Source organism: Capricornis sumatraensis, chromosome 14 (genome assembly GCF_032405125.1).
Source record: "Capricornis sumatraensis isolate serow.1 chromosome 14, serow.2, whole genome shotgun sequence".
Classification (NCBI taxonomy): domain Eukaryota; kingdom Metazoa; phylum Chordata; class Mammalia; order Artiodactyla; family Bovidae; genus Capricornis; species Capricornis sumatraensis.
The window spans coordinates 65,312,407-65,336,553 of NC_091082.1; the positions used below are offsets into that span (position 1 = coordinate 65,312,407).

Sequence of the window (24,147 nt, forward strand, 5' to 3'; positions counted from 1 at the left end):
GCAATTCGTTTCACATATGATGTTATACATGTTTCAAAGGCACTTGGATTTCATAGACGAGAAAGATCTCACAGTCTAGGGGAGAGTGACCAACTATATAATCATGAGAGTAATAGGTGATGCATGCTTTAAAAGATGCACACACCTGTACCATGGGGGCTACATGAAGGAATGCTGGGTTGGCCTGGGAGAGTAAGGGAGGGTCACGTTTGAGCTGGAACTTGGAAGTAACAATAGGAGTCTTCCAGTGGCAGTAATGTGGGAGAAAGCACTTCTGGGAGAGAGAGCTGCAAATCTGAAGGACCAGAAACATAGGAGAAAACATTCTGTATTTAAGGAGATACAAGGAGTTAAATTTTAGAGGATAAAGTATAGCGTGGGTGCAGCCTAACCATGTAAGTGAAGACAAATTGGATAGGGAACTGCCTTTGTTAATGATGTGCTAGGGACTTTAGATCGTGTCAATAGATTCTACTGAGCCACTGAATTACTTTGCTGCTATATGATCAGAAGTGCATACTAGACTAATTAGTTAGATGACTCTGACTGGTCTAACAGGAAAACCAGTAAGAAGGCGACTGTAATAAGATGGTGGCCTGATATTGCAGCGGATGACTGAAATTCAATCCATGCATGATCAGTCACTCAGTCGTGTCCAACTCTTTGCAACCCTTTGTACTGTAGCCCACCAGGCTCCTCTGTCCATGGGATTTCCTAGGCAAGAATACTGGAGTGAGTTGCCATCTCCTCCTCCAAGCAATTGTCCTGACCCAGGGATTGAATCCCTGTTTCCTATGTCTCCTGCACTGCAGGCTGATTCATTACCCACTGAGCTGCTTTCCAGGTGGCGCTCGTGGCATAGAACCCACCTGCTAATGCAGGAGATGTAAGAGTTATGGGTTCAATCAATGGGATGGGAAGATCCCCTGGAGAAGGGCATGGCAGCCCACTCCAGTATTCTTGCCTGGAGAATCCCATGGACAGAGGAGCCTGTCAGGCTACAGTCCATTGGGTCACAAAGAGTTGAATACAACTGAAGCAGCTTAACATGACTGAAATATAATAGTTAGGCTGTGACGGGGGTTTGATAAAAAGAGGATGGATTTGAGATATTTGTGGCCCTTGGTGATGGAATAGATGTCAGGGACAAGAAAAGTATAGGAAGCATCCTTGGTCTCCAGTTTGGGCAACTTGGTAGAAACTAATGTCTTTCACTGAGACAGAAGCATGGCAGGTATGGCTTAGGGTGGAAGATGGTGAGTTTGTTGGATTTGAGACACCTGGTTGGTTATATGGCTTGACTTAAATATTGAAGTTGCTCAGTTGTGTCCAACTCTCTGTGATCCCAGGGACTGCAGCCTGCCAGGCTCCTCTGTCCATAAGATTTTCCAGACCAGAATACTGGTTTGACTTACATGTTTTTAAACTGCAGTCACAGACTAGACTGAAATATGGCATTAGGGAGTATTTAGTCCAACAGACGGAAGATAATAAGGCCAAGATGTTGGAAAATTGGCTCAAAGATCCATCAAAGAGGTGGGGATAGAAACACACTGAGTTACTAATGCCAGGACTCAGCCCCCCTCCCCTGGTCCTTGGCTTTGTCACTTCTCATCTCCATCCTTTGGGAGAAAGGGTACAATTAGAAAGAAAAGCAGAGGAGCAGAGAGAATGGTGGAGACAGAATATGTCTAAGGAAGATGAGTGAGGAGAAACAGGGCACAGTGACTGAACTCCAGCTCAAGCCACCTTTCTATGTGCTTAGAAATTCAGGGTTCAAAATATGGCCAGATAGGAGAGAGGCTGAGAGACGCCTCCTAAGACCAGTGCAGGAAGACAGGAAGGGGCTAAGTTCGGGCTAGCAGGGGATCCAGAAAAGGGGGCTGCTAAAGACGAAACTTCCTCCAGCTTCCTCATTCTGCTGGTGTTGGCCATACAGGAAGCAGGGGCTCTAGCCACCCCCCACTCTCCCACAAAGCTCATCCCTGTCTGCAGCTTCGTGCACCCTGCCCGTCTCATAGGATAGTTCTGTGCCTGAGCGCCATGACTCTGCTGTTTCCAGCCAAGTGTACAGGAGCTTCTGGGTACCAGCTGAAGCAGCCTGGGGTGGGAAAGGTTGGGGAGGGCTAGGCATTGGATTAAAAGCATTGTAGCTTTGGGTTTCCATGGTGACACAAGCCCCGCCTTCTCTTCATCCTTTCAAGCCCACCTCTCCTGGTCTCTCTTCTCCCACTTCTCTTCCCACAGTCACTTCTATCAGATTGAAGAGAAATTTGTAGGCCAAAGGAACAATTCTCTTTTTGTTCCTGTGAAAAACCTTATTTTCAAACACCCAGTGAAATATCTGTGGTGGAGGCAGAGAGGTGAGAGAAACACACATGCAAAATCCTTCCTGTTGGTTTGAGCATCACCTATGAAGCAAACTGTGACACACCAGGTGTTCCTTAAAAGAGAAAAGAGAAAGCAATTAACACCCCACCTGGATAGACACACGTCTCAGGCCCGCAAGCAGCTCACTGCTGTGACTCTACGGTACCTTGTCCCCAAGGTGGGCTTTGTCTAGAGTCGCAGAAGTCCCTCACCTTGAGCTTATGTGTTTATTTTTGTGATTGCCATTGTTTTTGTTGTTGCCTGTGTTTTGACTCACCCTGTTCTTCACATCCTTGAGGAAATCAGAGAGCTAGGGAGTGAGGTAAGCCTGCCTTTACTGCACTTATTCAGCTTATCCTTAGGGGTCCATTTATTTCCTCCTAGCACCTTGGGAGAGGGATCAGCAGAAGAAAAGGAGAAGTGGTTGGGGGAAGCGTCATGACCCAGCTGCATAAGAGAAGGCAGAAAGATCTGCACTGGTTTGGAGTTTTGCTCTTAGAGTCAGTGATCACCAGGAAAGCAGCCCCTCCACGCTAAGGTGGGCAGGCCTTTCCCCTGGGGACCTGTACCCCTAAGGTGCTCCTTCTAGTCTGGCTGCAGCTGGTCCTAGGTTTGGAGCAGTTAGGAAAGCTGGTCCCCCTGCCATGCCAACGAGAAGGGGCGATATTGCTGAACCCCCTCCCACGACCATCCCCTCCTGAGGCTTTCTGAACACTGTTTTAGTGACGATGATTGCTTATGCGCTGCCCCACCACCCCCCCGCCCCATCCCCCTCCTTCCTACCAGCCTGTGTTGTTCAAAGGCTCGTACAAATGCTGAACAGTGACTCCTGAGTCATCACCATGAGTGACGAGAAGGCACTGACTGGATTTAACATGCAAATATGCAAATCTAAGCAAATTAGATGCCTGGAGTAGTTTAAAAAAATTCCCCCGCTCTCCGTGTCATAGCCTGGAGCTCAGCTGACCCCATGACCTCCTCAGGCCATTTGCAAAGCCCTCTGTTGTTGTTGATGCCACCCTGAGCCACGAGTCCCAGGCCTCTTACCCTCTGGGTCTGGTTGTTGGTCACCAGCTCATAGATGGGGGCGGCTCTGGTCACCTCCAGCAGAACTGGCTCGGCAGGGGTGTCAGGGCTGGACGTCACGTGACACAGGGGGCAGGACGAGGGGCATCGGCCCTTGCTCTGGCACTCCAGGCGGACTCCAGCTGCCACGCGCTTGGTGCCAGACTCTGACAGGCTCGCGATGTACTCTGGGAATGTCAGCACCTTGGGGTCTCTTTCCCGCTCCTCTGACTCGTCGGATGGGGAGTTGCCTGCCAGACACAGAATGAAAGGGAACAGTGAGAGAGGTGGGACAGCAGGGACTCGCGTGGGCTCCTGGCCCCTGAGTGCTGGAGTCAGGTTCTTGAGAAGTCAGAAAATGTCTGTGAGGGGTGAGAATGTGATGCTGTCATCCCACTCAGCTTGGGGAACCCATACTCTCAGAAAACTACAGAGCTGGAAATAGTCCTTCCAAATGTGAGAGTTTTTTTTCTTCCTTTCTTTCTGAGTGTCATGAGCCCCACGAATCATTTCAGAGGGATGCTTCTGCAGTATCTGTGCGGGTTTTATGGCTATCATCAATAACATAAACAATAATAGCAGTGATTATTCTATAAATCACTCTCTTCATCCCAAAATGAAGATATCAATAATACCTGCCCCTAGCATTGTGTAATAAATAAACAGCCAACCATTTTTCAAGCACGAAACGCAATGACTAGTGCATGTCAAATCACCATCGTTATAGTTTTGATCATAGCTAGAAGTAAGATTCATCAAGTCTGAACTATGAAAGTGAGAGCTGTTTAAGACCTCCCCGAACTCCTACCACAGCTCTCTGCATGCATTCTATCATCACACCCATTTTACAGACGAGGAGAGTGAATCCAAGAGCTTTAAGAAGACACAGTTATCGTGAGATCTGAATCCTAAAGCCTTTAAGTCATAGGGAAGAATAGGACTTCTCTGCTTCATTATCAATTGATGTATGGAAGATGGGGAGGGGATTTTGACTTTTTCAAAAAGAGTTGTACTCCAGAGCCTGAGAGATGGATCCATATTGCTCTTGACTGATGAGTAAAAGGTAGTTGGGGAGGCTCTTGATTTATATTTGGTGACAAACAGTGGAAATGCCTGCCAGAAAAGAAGTGTTTGCTCCCTACAGAAGAAAGCACTGCTTGGTATTTCTTTTCCAAGCCTTCATGACTTTTAAGTTATTAAGTGTAAAGGAAGATGGAAGTAGAATCTGCTGACAGAAAAACTCTGGGTTCCTTAGGTGACCCCTGGTCCTTTGTGCACAGTTGTATGCCTGAACGTAAAAAAATTTCAGGGGGACACCTGGGCTTTTGGAAACGATAGGCAGACATAATAGAACATTCCTTCTGCTCCTCAGGCTCATTCAGGGTGCCATCCTTGATGAACCGGATCTTCGGGGGAACTGTTGGGAATGATCTACAAAGTGGTTCCAGAAGGCGATCATGAGGTACGACTTATAGCTTTACAGCAGAGTCCCCTCTTACAGGGTTCAGGGAGCTCTGCTATTCCCCTTGTTTGCGATGTCATGTAAGACCATTTGAAAGAGTCCAGAGGTATTTTAGCACCATCATTTCCCATATGAGCATCGTCACTATGCAGACAAGGCATTTTTTATCAGCAGCTCCATTGACACCAGACTCCTTCTTTGTGCAAAGGCAAAGACTCACTCAGAGACTATAAATACGGAATATAATTTATTTCACACTCTCATTTTGTTTAATAACAGATCCGAGATTGAGCTTAAGCCCTTGATAAGTTATAAGAGAACTAAGTAACCGCACACACCAAAACCAAGAATGATGGCCTCAAATGGAAGATCCAGGAGCCCACAGCAGTTAACCTCAAAGTCACTCCAAGCCATGTGCAAATCTTGATTGATACTCAGGCTCACGCAACTCAGTCCACCTCACGGCTGGGAGTGTTCATAAGGCCATGACCTGGTAGGGCTCCCCACCCAGCCCTTTGGCCAGGCTTCCATTCATTTTTCTTCAACAGGCTTCGAGGACTGGGCTGCAATAAGGGGGGTGGGGTGAGAGCTTTGCATCCATGATGTGACTTCTAGAAAAGCAGGCCCTCATTCATCAAGAGAGTAAAAGAATTTAAAAAAAAATCAGTAAAGAGATCACGCTCCTTTTCAAGATAAGATATGAAACATTTCACTGTGCAAGCTTCGCTGGAGAGCCTGAGGGTCTCCTGCTGGCCCTATGCCCCTCCCTCACACGCCTTTCATTATCCATCCAACCAGGAGGTTGAGAAAGTAATTCAACAGAGGCTTGGAAAAGCAGTTCTACGAAATGCCCACTAGATGGTGATATAAAGTCTAAAATGACTTCTGTGAGGAAAGAAAAGGTGTGATAAATTCATCACCGCCACTTTGGACAGAAGAGATACTAATGGAAAAGTAATGCCTGGCTACTTAAAAAAAAAATGTGATGGTACAATTTCCATTCAATCAAATAACAAAAAGTTGAGTAAAACAAATTCCATAAAACTTATGCGGAGAAAAAAAGAGAGAGAGACATAATGGTGAGAAACACAAGATAATGAAAAGAATATAAAATTCAGAGGGAAAATTAAATCCCCCTCAATATCCTTCACATGAAGCATAAATTACTGCAAGGGGAAAATAACATGGCATCAAATTTCTTTTCTCTCAGCTTTAATTCCCAAATACCCAAAAACTCCCTCTAGATCCTACGCACACATCCGTATGCATATGACATATATATGGTGGTGGTGGTTTAGTCGCTAAGTCGTGTCCAACTCTTGCGACCCCATGGGCTGTAGCCTGCCGAGCTCCTCTGTCCATGGGATTCTCCAGGCAAGAACACTGGAGTGGGTTGCCATTTCCTTCTCCAGGGGATCTTCCCCACCCAGGAATTAAACCCGGGTCTCCTGCATTTGCAGACAAATTCTTGACTGAATGAACTAAGGGAAGCTACAATACATGACATGTAAGCCCTGCCCATTCACCACTTAGGGTGCACCAGCTAGCAGACAAATTTGGCCACTAGAGGGCACTGCACCCCAAACACAGTGGAGCTGAGTGACTGCCTCCCTGCCCTCCAGCGCGCCATCATTAAGGCTTGTAATTGCTGTAAACATTTGAGGGGTTGCTCCTCTTGCTGCTGTCTTCTGGCTTTCCCAATTAAAGCCAAGATACAACTAATCCCCTTCGATATCCTTCAGCCCTGGATTGGTGCAAGGTTAGGACACAGAGAAGCACAGGAAGCGGTTTACAGAGGAAGATGGTGGGAAGCCACCAAACTCTTGGTTTCATGAGAACTTTATTTTCCTTCTCCTGAAAATATTCAGGCCCATATAGAGCAGGTCCTGCTGGAGGCCAAGACACACTGCCCCTCTGGTCCCCTCGTCATGCAGGATGGAGCTGTCAGGAGAGGAGCGAGATTTACACAGAAGCAATGAGCAGCTAACTCCCCTAAGCCATCTATTCAGGCTCCAGCGAAGAATAGAGATGTGTGTATGAGAGAGATTTTTCAAAAAGGAAATGCATTTTCCATGCACTGTTAAAGATACAGTTGGGAAATACTCCTTAAAATGATAGAGTCTGGTGGTGAAAGCCTAGATAAATCTCCTTTTGCCCAAAGAAAGCACCAATAACCATCACGTCTGTGGTGAGTGGAAGAAGAGCTTTGAATCCTAAATGCTGCAGGACAGGCTGATCTTTGACATCTGCTTTTAACCCCATCCTGGGTGCTGGAGTGAGTGGTGGCGAGGTCTAGAAGTGGAAGGAGGAGACACTAGTGTATTTCCTCATGGCTCAATGCCTGCCTTTGTCCACTGCCCACTCCAGTTACAGTCTTTTCTTACTTTGTCCCTCTTCTACCTTCTAGGTACCGGGTAGAAGGGTAAAAATGCTCTAGTAATTCAAGAAACGATATTGTCTCTTAATAAAATGAATATTGTATTTCAGCAAACACACAGTTTCTGGACATAAATAAGTTACAGTTAAGGTCTTGGTCAGATGGCATCATCGACTCAATGGACATGAGTTTGAGGAAACTGTGGGAGACAGTGAAGGACCGGGAAGCCTGGCATGCTGTAGTCCATGGGGTCGCAAAGAGTCGGATGCAACTGAGTAACTGAACAAAATGATAATGGTCTTAAAAGATTGTAACTGACAAAGGCGCCTTCTGACTAAAAATACTCGTGTGCCCCCCCCCCCACTCACCCCAATTTGCAAAATTTACCCCTCTGCTCTCAGGGGAGGCTTTGGGGTCCTCATTACACTTAGCTTTCTTACAAGCAGAAGAACAGCCAACCTGGAAAGTCGTTTAACAACCCCAAAACTGCAAAGCATTTTGCAAATACAGTTTGCTATAAATAAATGCCATTTGCTTTAGGCTAAATCTGTATCCTACAGCACACAGCGGATGACTTTCCCCAATAGAATATCGTGGTATGAGATTATTGGCATCCTTGGTGTTCAAAATCTCTTTGAGGATGTGCCTGTGGCCTTAGGCCTGTGCGTATTGACCCACCTAGACTCAGGAGCATGGGAGGATGATAATAAAAGTGACTGACCATCCTCATGCAGGGTCTGCTCTGCTGCTGGAAATTGACAGGTCATGAGGGTGAATTAGTTGTTATGAAGTAAATTGGTACAATTCCGGTAGGATTCTGGGGCTGCCTAAGAATCTCTCTCCTGAGTTGCTGCCCAAGGCAATGAGATGCTAATGACATCACAGCTAGAACTACAGAGGCAGTTCATTAGGCAGCAAAAAAAAATCAAATGCAAACTCATCAGATCCCAGGTTTTGGAGACAGCTTAGGACCCACAGGAAAGAAGGCTTGACGTGGGGTAAATGAAGCACAGCCACAGAGAACTGTACCCTGAAGCTGACACCCCAATGCCCATGTGCCCGCCCCACCCTGGTCCACTCCTGTTCACATCAGAAGTCTTGAAATTACCAGAATTCACATTTCTGCCCACATACCCAAGCTCAAATCAGCCTCTCATGGCATTTAGTTATGTCTATAGACAGAGAGGGTCAAGTTGCTCTGGATGGCCTTAAAGTGAACTCCTAGACCTGCCATGCCAAAGCTATGTTTTTTTCCAGTAGTAATGTGCAGATGTGAGAATTGGGCCATAAAGAAGGCTGAGCACCAAAGAATTGATGTGTTTGAACTGTGGTGCTGGAGAAGACTCTTGAGAGTGCCTTGGACAGTGAGAAGATCAAACCAGTCAATCCTAAAGGAAATCAACCCTAAATATTCATTGGAAGGATTGATGCTGAAGCTGAAACTCCAATATTTGACCACTTGATATGAAGAGCCAACTCACTTGAAAAGACTCTGATGCTGGGAAAGATTGAGGGCAGGAGGAGAAGAAGGCAAAAGAGGACAAGATGGTTGAACGGCATCGCCGATTCAAAGGGCATGAGTTTCAGCAAACTCCAGGAGATGGTGAAGGACAAGGAACCCTGGCGTGCTGCCGTTCATGGGGGTCACAAAGAGTCAGATATGACTGAGCAACTGGACGGAACTGAGACCTGGACGAAATACAATAGGATGGATTCATAATCAGGGACAAGTGGCTAGGGCATAACCTGCCACTTCTCTCTACACCTGAACAGCAAGTAGTGAGTGCTTTGGGCAGAAGGATTGTGTCTTCATATTTGAAACTCCTTTCCCTAGTTTAGGTGCAAATATCTATTTCCATGTTCATATTTTTCCGTCTATGTCTATATCCATGGAAATATATATATATATGCCCATATATGTGTGTGTGTGTGTGTGTGTGTGTACATATACCATGGAGATATATATATAGGGAAAGGAGGAGTAAACATAGTAAGTCATGAGCCATGAATTTAAATCTTGAAAACAAGCCAAACATAGAGAATAAAGTCAAAGCATCTGTAAATGTCTCCAGCCTCTTATTAAAGCTTCAAGCAGTCAAGCAGAAAGAACAGCGTATCATCTGGTAACAGCCAAAGCTACATCTCTAGCCACGATTGCTTCCCCCAGTATAACAGAAACTTAAGATACTTGCTTGAAAATCCATGTGAATGTTCAATGTGCAAACTCAATGTGTCCCAGACTACTGTCCTCATGCCTCCACACCTTCCCCAGAACCACCTCCTCCTTGGGTCCTTCCCTCAGCAAAGGGCATCAGCTTCTTCGTCACTGGAGCCAGAAATCCTGGGTTCTTTGTGGGTTCTTCCTTGCTCGCCCAATCCATCTCAAGTCTACGTCATTTAGGTCCCCCAAGCCATCCACTTCTCTGGGAGGTCTGAGTCGCACTGCCTGGGTTTGATTTCTGACCTTTTGTTAGCTGTGTAACTTCAGGGTAGCTTCTTAACCTTTCTGTGCCTGGGCCTTCTCATACATTCAATAGAGATGATAATAGCTGATTTTTTAAGCCGTGATAATGATCAACTGATAAAATCCATAAAGAGAATTTAGCAGATACGGGACACAGTGAGGACTCTAAAATGAAGGATAGTCACAGTGCCTATCTACTTACCTGCACTGCCGCCAGCTACACCATCAAATGGTAGGTTCCTTGGAGGGCGAAATTAAGTCTTCTTCGCCACTGCAATATCCCACCGTGCCTAACAGGTAACGTAACTAATGCATTCAACAATTCATTAAACAAATATTTATGGGATGCATACAAATGTCTGTCCAATTAATAAATCATTTAAATGGCTTATATACGAAGTGCCTGCTCTCTGCGTTCTGCAGGTACTAACTAGACAGGCTGAGTTTAATATTACTTTTCTCCATACCTTCCTAGGTTCTTTTGAGATTTTCTAGTTTCCTTCAAGGAAGAGAGACATCAGTTCTGAGTAAGTTCCGCTGCTTTCATGTACAAACAGAAATTGGCCAGAGATAATCTAGTTGCAAAGATTTGAGATAATATTGCAAAAATACATTCTGCAAACTTTAAAGCATACACATGTAGCTCAAAGGTTACTAACGTGCATTGGGTAAATCACCTTGGGATTTAGGGATTTACACTTAGGAAAGGGAGTAGCCAAGGGTGGTGCTGAAGAGGAGACAGTGGTTCCTTCATGACTTGACAATGTGAGAAAGTTGTCGCCACTGATGTCAGTTGGCTTGTGCAGGTTCTGGGCAGCTCTGAGAGCTGAGCGATAGCATTGTACCAGGATGCATCGCATGGACCACTTCACCAGCAAACAAGGTACAGAGAGAGGCATTCTGGACCCCAAAGATGGTCACAGAGATGAAGTGTGAAAACCACGTCTTCTTCACTTTTTCTGCTCTGCCCAACCTCAGCCTGCACACAGGAGCCCATTCACCTCTCCTGCCAATCATCCGTCACTACCCATCAGCTCAGAGGAAGCACAGCTTTCTTTTGAGATTGAATACTAGGCAACTATCCAACTATCAGAAACAGTCCCAGTTCCAGAGAATGTATACTCTTGTCCTTTCTTACAAATCAATCCATGATTAAAACACAAACATCCTTTGTTAGGATGTATCCCTTGTATTCTAAAATTAAAGTTACATGAAGAGGTACCAACTACTAAATAGGAAATAAATGAGATGCAGGGATGTGATGTAGAACAACAACGACAATAAACCTAAAATTACTGTACGCATCAGTCCTAGTTCTTTGTTATTCCTTCAGAAAGCTTCTGGAAATAGCAGATGGTCTTTGTTTTAAGCATGAGCAGCATGTCTGGGTATGGTAAAATCCAGAGTAACAGTCAGGTGTCATCAAATACCCACTGGGCACCTCAGCAAAGCCCCATTAATGGGGATGTTGAAGAAAAGATGTCTTCTGGACAAGTGATTTTTTTTTTTTGTTTTTCTTAACTGGTACTTAGCCAGAAAATGCTCAGTTTTCCTCCAATCCTTGTTGACATTTTTTCCTTCTCTAAAACTGCAGTTTTCCAATTCCCTCATGAAGAATTGCCTACGAAACAGAATTAAACCTTTCCCCAAGGCGCCTCCAGGTGCTGAGTTTGTTCATCAATTATGGCCATGCAGATTTGGAAGCTGTAGGAGACAGAAAGAAAATGGTATCTAGTCCCCAAAAGGCTCTTTAAAAGCTGATCAATAACATAAAGTTACATTTCCTGAAGACTGCCCCCGTCTTAATAAGAATGTCATCAAACAAATAATTTCCTGGTTGAGGCTCCTGGTTCACGTGAAACTGAAGTTTGAGGGTAGCTGCAATGCTTTATCTTTGCCGAAAGTTGTTAAGTCACCTCTGACGTGGGAACAGGTTCAATGTCATAATAAACTGACAAGCTGGCCAAAGCCTCTGTCAGCCTCTTTTCCGGTCAGTCATAGTGATGTTCCATTTGCAATGAGAGGCTGAGTCCAAGAAATAGCAGGATAGCAGCATCTACCAAGGGATCAATAAAAACCCAACACTAACCTTTGTCTAGCAGTGACTGCAAGTGCTCAAAAAAAAAAAAAAAAAAAGACCTCTTTTTAATCTTCAACTTAGTGTGCAAAGGGAAATATGAATGCAGCCCAGTGATGCAACCAACACTTTAAAGATGCCTGAAGATGCATCTCGAAACAGCCCATATATTTCAAGAGGAACAAAAACAAAATCCAAAATTTTCTGGGAAGCCCTAAACCTCTGACCACAGAAATGAGCCCTTCTAATCACTAGATTGGTAGTCCCCAGTGGGCAAGAAGGTGTGTTCTCACCCAATGCCCCGCCCTTGATAAGCATTCAGCAAACACACAGGGATGGAAAGAAGCAAAGGCATTTAAGCTCTCTGCCTGCAATTCCTCAAGGCTGCCACCCAAAGCCTCTTGGGATGGAAAGAAGCAAAGGCATTTAAGCTCTCTGCCTGCAATTCCTCAAGGCTGCCATCCAAAGCCTCTTGAGGCTGCCACCCAAAGCCTCTTGAGGTGGCTCACAGAGATTGTCCAGAAGTACCTACTCAGTGCCCATGTCTATGGGCTATGGGAGACCACTGAGCCTGTGGTTGTCCCCACACTCTCTAAAAATGTCTTTCCCTTTTACTTTCTTTTTCTTCCTTCCTTCCTTGTTCCCTCCCTCCCTTCCTCTCACTCTTCCATCCTTCCCCATATATATACTGATGCCACTCTGCTCCCATTTCGCCCCTAATAGAAGTCATTCTGCTGGAACTTTGTGCCAAGGTCCAGAGAGGGTACCTACCACCCTGAATCAGACTGAGTTTGGTGTTATGTCTGGTCCATCCTACTCGCTTCCAGGGTGGGACCTGCTCCTCCCTGCAACCCTAGAGGCCAGCACCTGGTACTCTGAAGGTTTTCCCTATCGCACTGACACTCACATTTGTGATGTTTATAGGATTCTGGTTTTTCATTTGCCTGTTATAGTATCATTTCTTTATTCATTAAATGCCTCTCATGTGACTAAGTAGATGACCAAGCTTTTTGTTCACATCAAATCTTTCCCTTTCTGTTTCCTAAAGCTGCCATAATAAATGACATCACATGATTGACTTAAAACAATAGAAATTTATTTCTGCAGTTCTGGGGGTTGAAAGTCCCAAGCCAAGGTGTCAGCAGGGCTGCACGCCCTCTGAAGGCTCTAGGGGAGGATGCTTCCTGCCTCTTCTAGTTTCCAGTGGCTCCCTGCAATCCTTGGCATTTCTGGGCTTAAAGCTGCATCATTCCAGTCTCATCCTTGGGTGTTAAGGAGGCCATCTTCTTAGTGTGTCTTTCCTAAATCTCCCTCTCCCTCCTCTTACAAAGACACCAGGCCCACCCTAAATCCAGGATAACTTTATCTTAACCGAATTACATCAGCAAAGATGCTATTTCCAAATAAGGTCATATTCTGAGCTTCCAGAAGAGGATGGCTTTGGGGGGAGACAGTATTCAGCCCATTGGAGCATCCTGTGCTCCAGTGTGACACCGACAGTCAGCCCTCCCCTGATCGGAGGCCAGGGACGATTCATTAGCTGGCCACTTGGGAGCTGGCCGTCCATCCCCTGGACTTCCGCCCAGGACAAGAGGCCACAGGAAGGGAGGAGAAGTTTCTGGCTCCGTCAGCATCCCCGGCCCAGCCTCAGCTGTGTTCATCTTCTTGTCAACATCAAAATAAACCTGACATAGAGATTCAGAGTCACAGCCTTCTGGATGCACAGAGGTGCGCTGGATTATCCCTGCTGATTCGCTGCAGACAGAGCAGCATGGAGGGAGGGCGGGGCAGAGAGGACGAGTCTGGGAGAGAGGTGAAAACGGGGAACACCTGCGGGATTACTTATTTTCAAATCTCCACTAGCAGGAAGACCACGTGAGTGAGTGGGCATGCTCAGCGGGCCTCCAGGAGTCTCCTGTGCCCTTGCCTGGAGATTAAGGTTTTATTTTATTTTCCTAGTCTTGTTTTTCTGTCTGGGAGGCTGAGCTGAGAAGCCAAGTGTGCACTCCCAGACCACTCCGGAGCAGGAGCCGTTCCTCTTTCCTGGTCCTCCCCAAGAAGGAGGAGCCAGGAAAACACAGTCCTGGGACAGGTAGAGGGAGCTAACTAATAGAAACAGAGAGTGTAGAGGAAAGGGCGCTCCCGGAACTAGCTTCAGCCTCTGCTAACCTGGAGGGCTCGTCTGGGGCCTTTCTCAACTTCCGGCTGTACCCACAGAGTGAAATTAAATGATGCTTTCTGCCCTCTGTCAACCACAAGGCATTGTTTCTCAGCTAGGGGGCGCCCATGAGTCCCCTTCGCTTTGCCTGAACCATCGGCCCAATGACACTGTCTGTCTGTGACTCTATTCCATTTCCTCTCATCAGCTCTAGCTTCTGCCTCCGTTACCTCTTTTATTTCTGGCTTCAAACCTGGACAAGAGGAGCACAGTCTGGGACACCTCGTGACAATTCGGAAATGGGTAAAACTGATACATGACCATTTCTTGCCTTATCTCCAGATTACAAAGACTCAGCAGTACACTGTGTACTCTGTGTGTGTGTGTGTGTGTGTGTGTGTGTGTGTGTGTACATATGTCCAGGATGCTAACCTGAGTTCCATGCAGGTGGAAGTCCTTGGGGCTTGTGTGGTTCCACAGCAGGAGATTCAGTGCCTAGCTGAGATGCTGCAAGGGCTCGCTTATAAATATCTTTAACTACCAAATGGTCTAGAAATGTTTAATAAAAATATTATTCAATAATAATACTACTCCATCCAGCAAGGGAATGTTGTAACGGTCTCCATTTGCCTCTTGATACTCATCTAGCTTCTGTTTTGCAAATGAATCTGGATGTTAAATCCTTTTGCTGCCCTGACCAATTTATTCTGCAAATTAACTATATATGACAGAACTTAAAGTCCGTTGCCACTTAGCTTTGCCTCACTGAAATTTATGCTGCTTTCCTGCCCATTGGAGCCACCAGCTCAAACAGACTGTGGCTCCTGGTGGTGATTTTGGATTCCACACAAGTCCCTCACCTCTTGGTCTTCTTGAGTTTAAAATGTGCTGAGTGGACCCGGTTCTTTACACCTCTCAGTGACCCATGCCCTCTCTTCACAGACTCTCTGGTCTCTGCAGCTGCCCATCCAAACTTAATGAAAGTGTCATTATAAGACTCGGTTTCACCCAGAGCTGCAACCCACACTGGTTTGTGGGGCACACTCAGAGACTCAGCCTGGTTGCAGAACAGTTTCTAAATTGTGGAAAATCATGGGAAAGCAAAGGTTACAAGATAAAGAGGCTGGCAATGAGTGGAGCATGACTGCTAAGCCCATGCGTATAATCTTACATTTTATTAAGAGTGTGGTGGCCAAGCTGATGGAGAGAAACAGTGTCTCGTCAAGCCAAACGCCATGAGTTGGTTCAGGACTGAGAGACCCAAGTGAGACTAGGACAAACGCTGGGCAATCAGGATTTCGGGGAACCTGGAGACAGCGTCTTAAGGGCAATGGCTGAAGGAATTGAGGGAGTCAGAACAGATACAAGGAGACTTAGAAGCAGGCTTAGCAGGGCTCTCTGTAAATATGTGAAGCGTTGTCGTGTGAAAGAGGGATCACATGAATTGTGTAGATCTCAGAGGGCAAAATGAAGATCCAGGGTGGGTATTATTATTAAATGAGAGGGAGATGAGTTGACTGAACCACACATTTTCATTGAGCGCTACTGTGTGTCAGGTGGTGGCTCAGAATCCACCTGCCAATGCAGGAGACTTGGGTTCTATCCCTGGGTGGGGAAGATCTTCTGGAGAAGGAAATGGCAACCCACTCCAGTATTTCTGCCTGGAGAATTCCATGGACAGAGGAGCCTGGCAGGATACAGTCCATGGAGTTGATAAGAGTCAGAAATGGCTGCACAGCTCAACAACAATAATGTGTCTGGTAGAGTACTCAGTGCTAATGTACACAGATAAATAAGAAAAAAAAGGTCATCTTCCAGGTGCATGGTGAGGGGAGTGGATAGGAAAGGAGGCAATGATATGACAGGGGTGGGGGTGATATTAGAGGCAGCAAAGACAGGCTCTGAGCATACCTAGGAGGAAACTGAAACCCACTCTTGGGGGGGGGGAAAGGGAAAGGAAGCCTCTTGATTCCTTCAGGGACAATTTTTATATTAATTTATAACTGATTCAAATCAGGATGGGCAGCCTTGGAGATAACAAGCATTGGCTGACAGCAGGGTTCTTGTGGAAGCTAGATAGCCACTTGTCAGGGACTTCACAGCAGGGAAGGGGCATTTCAGAAGAATCAGTTCCACGTTCCTTTAAAGAGCCAAATGTCAAATGTCTATTATTCTGTGACCTGATCTTCTCAGTGTTTCCTTACATCAGTGGGGTGGAACTGGGAATATGCATGGTATCAGGCACACCAGAAGATTCTAACTTCAGATAACACTTCCCTGGTGGACTTCCCTGGTGGCTCAGACAGTAAAGCATCTGCCTACAATGCGGGAGACCCGGGTTTGACCCCTGGGTCAGGAAGATCCTCTAGAGAAGGAAATGGCAACCCACTCCAGTACTCTTTCCTGGAAAATCCCATGGACGGAGGAGCCTGGTAGGCTACAGTCCATGACGTGACTGAGCAACTTCAGTTCAGATAACACAGCAGTCTTCAGATTACATGTTGAAGATCACCAAGAGTAATTTATTTTATAAATATTGTCAGACACTTTTTAAAAATTCTATAACTAATCCAAATATGTAAAAGAGATAAAAGTCAAGAATAAGATTGCTTAGGCATTTAACATCATTACTGTTTGGTAAAAATAAACAACTCCATTGTTTATGGAGTCATTCAAGCATTTACTCAGAGCCCCAGGGTACAAGCAGCCTAATTTGAAAACTACTGATTCAGACTCTGATGACATTGGCCTGAACTTTTCCAGAAGTAACCAAGTGTGCTCTCCAGCCGAGAGGACCCCGTGCTGGCCCTAGGAAGACTATTGCCACAAAGAGCAGATTCCAACTAGACATCTATAGTAACTTTGCATCCTGGGTTTTGCTAGACAAAAAGCACCATGTGGTCAGTCTTATTTTAGATGTATAATAATGAAGGTTAGAAAACTTTTAGACTCTTGACCAAAGATAGATCTACTCAAGCATGCATGTTCATCTCATAAAGAAAGGTGTCAAGGAAAGTGAAAAGGAGGCAACATCTATGCAGACAGTTCCATTCAAGGGGGTGACAAATTGAGGGGCAATTGTGGAAGCCAAATCTAATACTCTCCTTCAGAGAGTAGTTAGGAGGTGCATATATATTAATAAATTCCACTGTTACCTCATCTCATTCAAGTGCCATAAGGAAAACTTCATCATTATATCCAACCTAGGGAAGTAACGTAAAATCACAGCACCAGTTACTTCCCTAAATTCTTGTAATAATAATAGATACTAAAACAGTTACAAATGTTAAAATGTACTTCTAGGACACTGCCAAAGGGAAGCTGTTACTTGTGTAGCAGGGCCCAGCTGGCAGTTATGATAACCGGTACACATGGCCATCTTGTAATTTCGGTCATTAAAGCCAGGGTCTTCTTTAATGTCTCACTGCCTCTCATACACACACACACACACACACACACACACACACACACACACACTCACAATTTTTGTTTTTCAATAAACTACTGGGCAATGACTGCTAGGGAGCAGCAACAGTCACAGCCCCAAATAGCCAGCCAGCCAGCTAGCCACGGCCCACTCAGCTAGTGCCAGCAGAAACTCCCAGACCCAATGGTGCATGAGGACATGGTCTATGAAGAGGCCAGAGTCTCTGAAACCCTTGAGGATGGACTACCTGTCAAAATGGGAAAGTATATGCCTGGTCCTGGAAATGAAGGGAGAGGCCAGAGACAGGTGCAGTAGCCCTTCTGGTCTCAGAGTAATCAGCAGAGGGAGATGCTGTGAGATGTCTTATCCCAGGCCCCCACCTCAACTGGCAAAGATCCATGTTCACCCAGAATTCCTTATCTGATGAATGGGGCTTTTAGGTTTGGGTTCAGATTCAGAACTCTGAGACTTGAAAACTTAACTTCTTCAGGCCGAAATTTCCTGATCTGTAAAATGGATTTCTAACAGAATTTATCTCATAAAATTGTCTGGGATTAAATGGGATAATTCATGTAGAACCCTTGGCATGACCTCGGGTATCTTAGCTTTCACTGGCAGCCAATATTCACCATCATAACTCCATTGCCCAGCACAGTCTTAACATCCAATAGGTACTCAGTAAATACATAATGATTTCTTAAAAATTTATGCTCAAAAAAACCTACAAACAACCAAGAATCTTCATGGGCTAGCAATGGCAGAAGAATACTCAAGAATACCCAGTAATAGGGACTGAACCAGCAGGGTTCAAAGGCTTTCCAGGTGGCACTAGTGGTAAAAAACCCACCTGCCAATGCAGGCAGATGTAAGAGACATGGGTTCCATCCCTGGGTCAGGAAAATCCCCTAGAGTGGAGCATGGCAACCCACCCCAGTACTCTCGCATAGAGAATCCCATGGACAGAGGATCTTGGCAGGTTGCAGTCCACAGGGTCGCAAAGAGTCCAACACAATGAAGTGACTTAGCACGCATGCACACACAGCAGGCTTCAAGTCTGCAGGAACTTAACTCACCAAGGTGGCTGTAACGCCAGTTCCCACACAGTAAAGGAATCAGAAGTCCCCCACATTGTGGGGAAATAATCCTAGGATCAAGGAAGGGCTCCAGTACCTGCATCCCAAAATGAGGCTGAGAGAGTCATGACTTAGTCCAGACCTCTGACATTACTGAGCTGGCAGAAGGGAGCAGAGAATGAGTAAGTCTGAGTTACCGCTTCAGGATTGGAGTCACAAAGTGCCCAAGAGCCCAGTGGGATGGGAAAGAGGGAAGGAATAGATGCCATTAAATTTATAATAAGTTTATGACAATGTGCTTCCATGTACAGGTCTGATGCATGACACTGATCAAAAGATGTGGCTGGTCATCTCTTAGGCATCCTTGCTGTTGATAGAAAGCTTGTTCAGAGTGACATGCTCTCTATGGTCCCAAGGGGACCCTCAAGGCTGCAGCCAACTTCTCTGGGAGCTGAGTGATTCTTTAATTAGTATTAGGGGAAATGGTAGAAAAGATGCTGTTGACCATTGTTGTTGTATAGTCGCTAATTCATGTCCAACTCTTTGCAACCCATGGCACACCAGGCTCTCCTGTCCTTCACTATCTCCCAGAATTTGCTCAAACTCATGTCCATTGAGTCGGTGATGTTATCTAACCATGCATACTCTCTCACCCCTTCTCCTTTTGCCTTCAATCTTTCCCAGCCTCAGTGTCTTTTCCAACCAGTTGGCTCTTCACATCAGGTGTTGACCACATTGAGCTTTAACTACTTCAAATAAAGATGCAACACTAGTGAAATAAGATGAAATTTTGATCTCTCAAACCAGCCTTTCTAGTTACAAAATATTTCTCCCTGAAATACAATGCTATTCAAATGGTGCTTACATGGAGTGGATGCTTTATAAATGGCAATACTGAAGGATCTCCATTCCATGTGTTAGATAACTATTTACAATACTTAGGTGTTAGTACTAAAAGAGCACTAGGATTTTTAGATTCTTTTTTATTTTCATGGAAAAGAGAAAAAGCAAATCCTTCTTAGGTATCAGCAACATCCCAGGGGTATCTTTCCCTTGTATCAATCTGGAATCAAAATCCCACAGCGAAATACAGAAAATAAGCCACTTCAGATATATTAAGTCATGAATTCTGTCTGTTTCTAAAGCTTGCAACTATAGGATCTTGTATTTAATTTTCATTCCTACGGTAACAAGTCTATTGGAAGATAATTCAGATATTTGTCTTTATTCTAGTCTAGTGCCAAACAAAAAAAGGAACAAAATTGGACAAACATCTGCCCTTTAGAATGTACATGCACGCGTACGTGCACACACACACACACACACACACACACACACACACACACACACACAATAAAACCTTTCTCCCAATGCCAGGAACTTATAGAGTGTCAAGAAAGCTGAGAGAATAGGACCCTTTAAAAATGGTAGGTAACAAAATTCATCTTTAATTTCTCAATGCCCTTGAGGCACATCTAATTTTGTACTTTCAGAAATAGTAGGAAATGAATACTGTCAACAAGTAACCGGTGCTGAAATTCTGTGTGTACAGTGCTATGTACTCATTTCAAGGTTGTTACCATTAAAAGACGCTTACTCCTTAGAAGGAAAGTTATGACCAACCTAGATAGCATATTGAAAAGCAAAGATATTACTTTGCCAACAAAGGTCTGTCTAGTCAAGGCTATGGTTTTTCCAGTGGTCATGTATGGATGTGAGAGTTGGACTGTGAAGATGGTTGAGCACTGAAGGACTGATGCTTTTGAACTGTGGTGTTGGAGAAGACTCTTGAGAGTCCCCTGGACTGCAAGGAGATCCAACCAGTCCATCCTAAAGGAAATCAGTCCTGAATATTCATTGGAAGGACTGATGCTAAAGCTGAAACTCCAATACTTTGGCCACCTCATGTGAAGAGTTGACTCATTGGAAAAGACCCTGATGCTGGGAGGGATTGGGGGCAGGAGGAGAAGGGGACAACAGAGGATAAGATGGCTGGATGGCATCACCGACTCGATACACATGAGTTTGAGTGAACTCAGGGAGTTGGTGATGGACAGGGAGGCCTGGCATGCTGTGATTCATGGGGTCACAAAGAGTCGGACGTGACTGAGCAACTGAACTGAACCATTACTCAATTTTTTTGAGTGCAAATCTTTTTAGCCCCTTCTTATGCTTCTGTTTTTAGCCTCCCAGGACTTTCCTTCCATCAAAAAGTTGGCTGACATCAAGCAAAAGTCAGAAGACCCCAGCTGGAACTCAATTCAATAGAGCAAATACTAAGTGATTGAATGTCTATTTACAAGGTACTGTGCAGGTCTTCTGAATATACCAAAATGAATTATGTGTAATCCCTACATTCAAAGGATGTACTACCTTATAGAGGAGATAAGATAGACATACAGAATTTAAGTGCTTTTTTTTTTTTAGAGGATCAAACAAGGACCAGCTGATATCAGGACAGTTAGTTCAGAAGAGGCTTTACTGAGGAGGAGGCTGTTGGGCTTGGCCTTGGGGGATGCTGTTATTGTTTAGTTGCTCAGATGTGGCCAACTTTTTTGGGACCCCATGGGTTGTAAGCCACCTGGCTTCTCTGTCCATGGGCTTCCCTAGGCAAGAATACTGGAGAGAGTTGCCCTTTCCTTCTCCAGGGGATCTTCCCAACCCAGGGATCGAACATGCGTCTCCTGCCTTGGCAGGTGGGTCCCTTACCACTTGAGCTACCAGGGAAGCCCCTTGAGGAATGCCAGCATCCTTAATAACAAGAGCTACCATTTATGGCAGGACTTGGCAATTTTTTTTTCCTGCAAAGGGCCAGATAGTAAATATTTTAGGCTTTGCAGGCTACACAACTATGCCTTTGAGCATGAAGGCAGCCACAGACAATACGTAAATGAATGTTCATGGCTCTGTGCCAATAAAACATTGTTTATGGATACTGAAATTTAAATGTTATAGAATGTTCATGTCATAAAATATTATTTTGCTTTTTATTATTATTTCCCATTCATTTAAAGCGGCAGAAACCATTCTTAGTTTGTGAGTCATCCAGTCACAGGGAGCAGGTCATATTTGTTGACCTCTGATAAAGCTCAACATTCAGAAAACTAAGATCATGGCATCTGGTCCCATCACTTCATGGCAAATAGATGGGGAAACAGTGGAAACAGTGGCAGACTTTATTTTATTGAGCTCCAAAATCACTGCAGATGGTGATTGCGGCCATGAAATTAAAAGACACTTGCTCTTTGGAAGGAAAGTTATGACCAACCTAGACAGCATATTAAAAATCAGAGATATTACTTTGCCAACAAAGGTCCATCTAGGCAAGGCTATGGTTTTTCCCGTAGTCATGTATGGATGTGAGAGTTGGACTATAAAGAAAGCTGAGTGCTGAAGAATCGATGCTTTTGACCTGCGGTGTTGGAGAAGACTCTTGAGAGTCCCTTGGACTGCAAGGAGATCCAGTCCATCCTAAAGGAGATCAGTCCTGGGTGTTCATTGGAAGTACTGATGCTGAAGCTGAAACTCCAATATTTTGGCCGCCTGATGCAAAGAGGTGACTCATTTGAAAAGACCCTGATGCTGGGAAAGATTGAGGGCAGGAGGAGAAGGGGACAACAGAGGATGGGATGGTTGGATGATCACCAACTCAATGGACATGGGTTTGGGTGGACTCAAGGAGCTGGTGATGGACAGGGAGGCCTGGGGTGCTGCGGTTCATGGGGTTGCAAAGAGTTGGACACGACTGAGCTTCTGAACTGAACTGATCTATGGAGTCCTCCCTATAAATATAATGCTTTGTTATATTTGATCTCATTGAATCCTTTCACCTTGCTCTATGAGGGGTAAGGATATTTTTCTAGCTATCCAAAGTGAAGCTTAGAGAACTGAGGTTATACAGGTTTCAGAGATCTTGCTTTTAACCACCAGGCCATACTGTCCTCCAGTAATGGTAAGGAAATCATGGGAAAGGTGAAATGAACAGGTTTCCTTCGGCAAGGGGCATTTAGTTCATCTAAAAATACTTTAAACAACAAATATGAGGTTTGCTATCATGGCTTACTCAGAGTAAACTCATTTTAAACCTCTGTTATCACCACCCTCTCTCTTTCCACAAGTCATGCAGGACACAGATATAATATTTAAGAACTTCTACTGCCAAGAATATAATATCCTCCCATACATGAAGCAAAAAGAACAGCCTTCTAGCATTTGTTCCAACCTCCCCACTCCCACTCCTCCCCACGGTTACCCAGAGCCACACACAGAAGGTGTCACTTGACCCTGCAGGTGACGGTAAGCTTAGAGACACAGTTCCCTCCGAATTGCTAACTCCTTTCTTTCTTTCCTCACTATTGTCAGCAATGATTCTCTCTTACAGGGCTTCCTCACTGTCTAACGTTTTAAAGCAATTTTATGAGCTAGAGAAGATGGAAGGGAAACAGGAGTTGCCACGGTTTCTTATCACCTGGTAAGATGACTGCTGCTGCTGCTGCTAAGTTACTTCAGTCGTGTCCGACTGTGTGCGACCCCACAGATGGCAGCCCACCAGGCTCCCCTGTCCCTGGGATTCTCCAGGCAAGAACACTGGAGTGGGTTGCCATTTCCTTCAATGCATGAAAGTGAAAAGTGAAAGTGAAGTCGCTCAGTCATGTCCACCCCTCAGTGACCCCATGGACTGCAGAGCACCAGGCTCCTCCGTCCATGGGATTTTCCAGGCAAGAGTACTGGAGTGGGGTGCCATTGCCTTCTCCGTAAGATGACTGCAGGTGGTGTCAGTCCTTCTTTGGTCACCTTCTTTTCTGAACAAAGGTCAAGTATCCTTTACACTGTCTGTAGAGTTGTTCTCAAATGTAGGGTCACACTGGGTTCCACATATGATAATGGCAAGTTCATCCATCAGTCAGTCTATGTCTATTGGGGCTTCCCCAGTGGCTCATCAATAAAGAATAGGCCTGCAAGGGACACAGGAGACGTTGGTTCGATCCTTGGATTGGGAAGATCCCCTGGAGGAGGAAATAAAAACCCACTCCAGTAGTCTTGCCTGGGAAATCCCATGGACAGAGGAGCCTGGTGGGCTACAGTCTGGCCATAGCATCACAAAGAGCTGGACACAACGGAGTGCTTGCACTACAGCTATTAAAGATGTGTTATGTGCCCAGGACTCTGTTAGGTACTGTGGGGAGCTCTAAAGTATGAGACTGACCTCAAGGAATTTGCAAGTCTACCTGGGCTAGCAAGATACGAAAACATAAGGATGATAACGGAGCTACTCTCTATTACTCTCTATTATCATGGCACTCTGTAGAACAGTCTGCATGTATTCTGTCAAGCAAAAAGCAAATCTAGACTAAGTAGGGCGTGCCTTATTTAAAAAGACTACTGCCAGACACGTCTACACTAAAGCCTTTGACTATGTGTGGTGTCTGTACATGCTCAGCCGTGTCCAGCTCTTTATGACCCCAGAGACTGTAGCCTGCCAGGCTCCTCTGTCCATGGAATTTTCCAGGGAAGAATACTAGAGTAGGTTGCCATTTTGTACTTAAAAAAAGTGGAAGTGTTAGTCGCTGAGTTGTGTTCAACTCTTTGTGAATCCATTGACTGTAGCCTGCCAGGTTCCTCTGTCTATGGAATGCTTCAGGGAAGAAACTGGAGTGGGTAGGCATTCCCTTCT

General features: G+C 45.1%; 1 protein-coding gene across 2 annotated transcripts in view; it reads right to left on the bottom strand.

Annotated features, from left to right (window-relative positions):
• Nucleotides 1-24,147, bottom strand: part of ASTN1 (astrotactin 1) — a 356,098-nt gene that overhangs the window by 34,847 nt on the left and 297,104 nt on the right. For both annotated transcript variants that reach the window (XM_068986030.1, XM_068986031.1), the window contains exon 17: nucleotides 3,418-3,686. In XM_068986030.1, coding sequence (XP_068842131.1) covers nucleotides 3,418-3,686 — 269 coding nt within the window. The remainder of the gene's footprint in view (nucleotides 1-3,417; nucleotides 3,687-24,147) is intronic.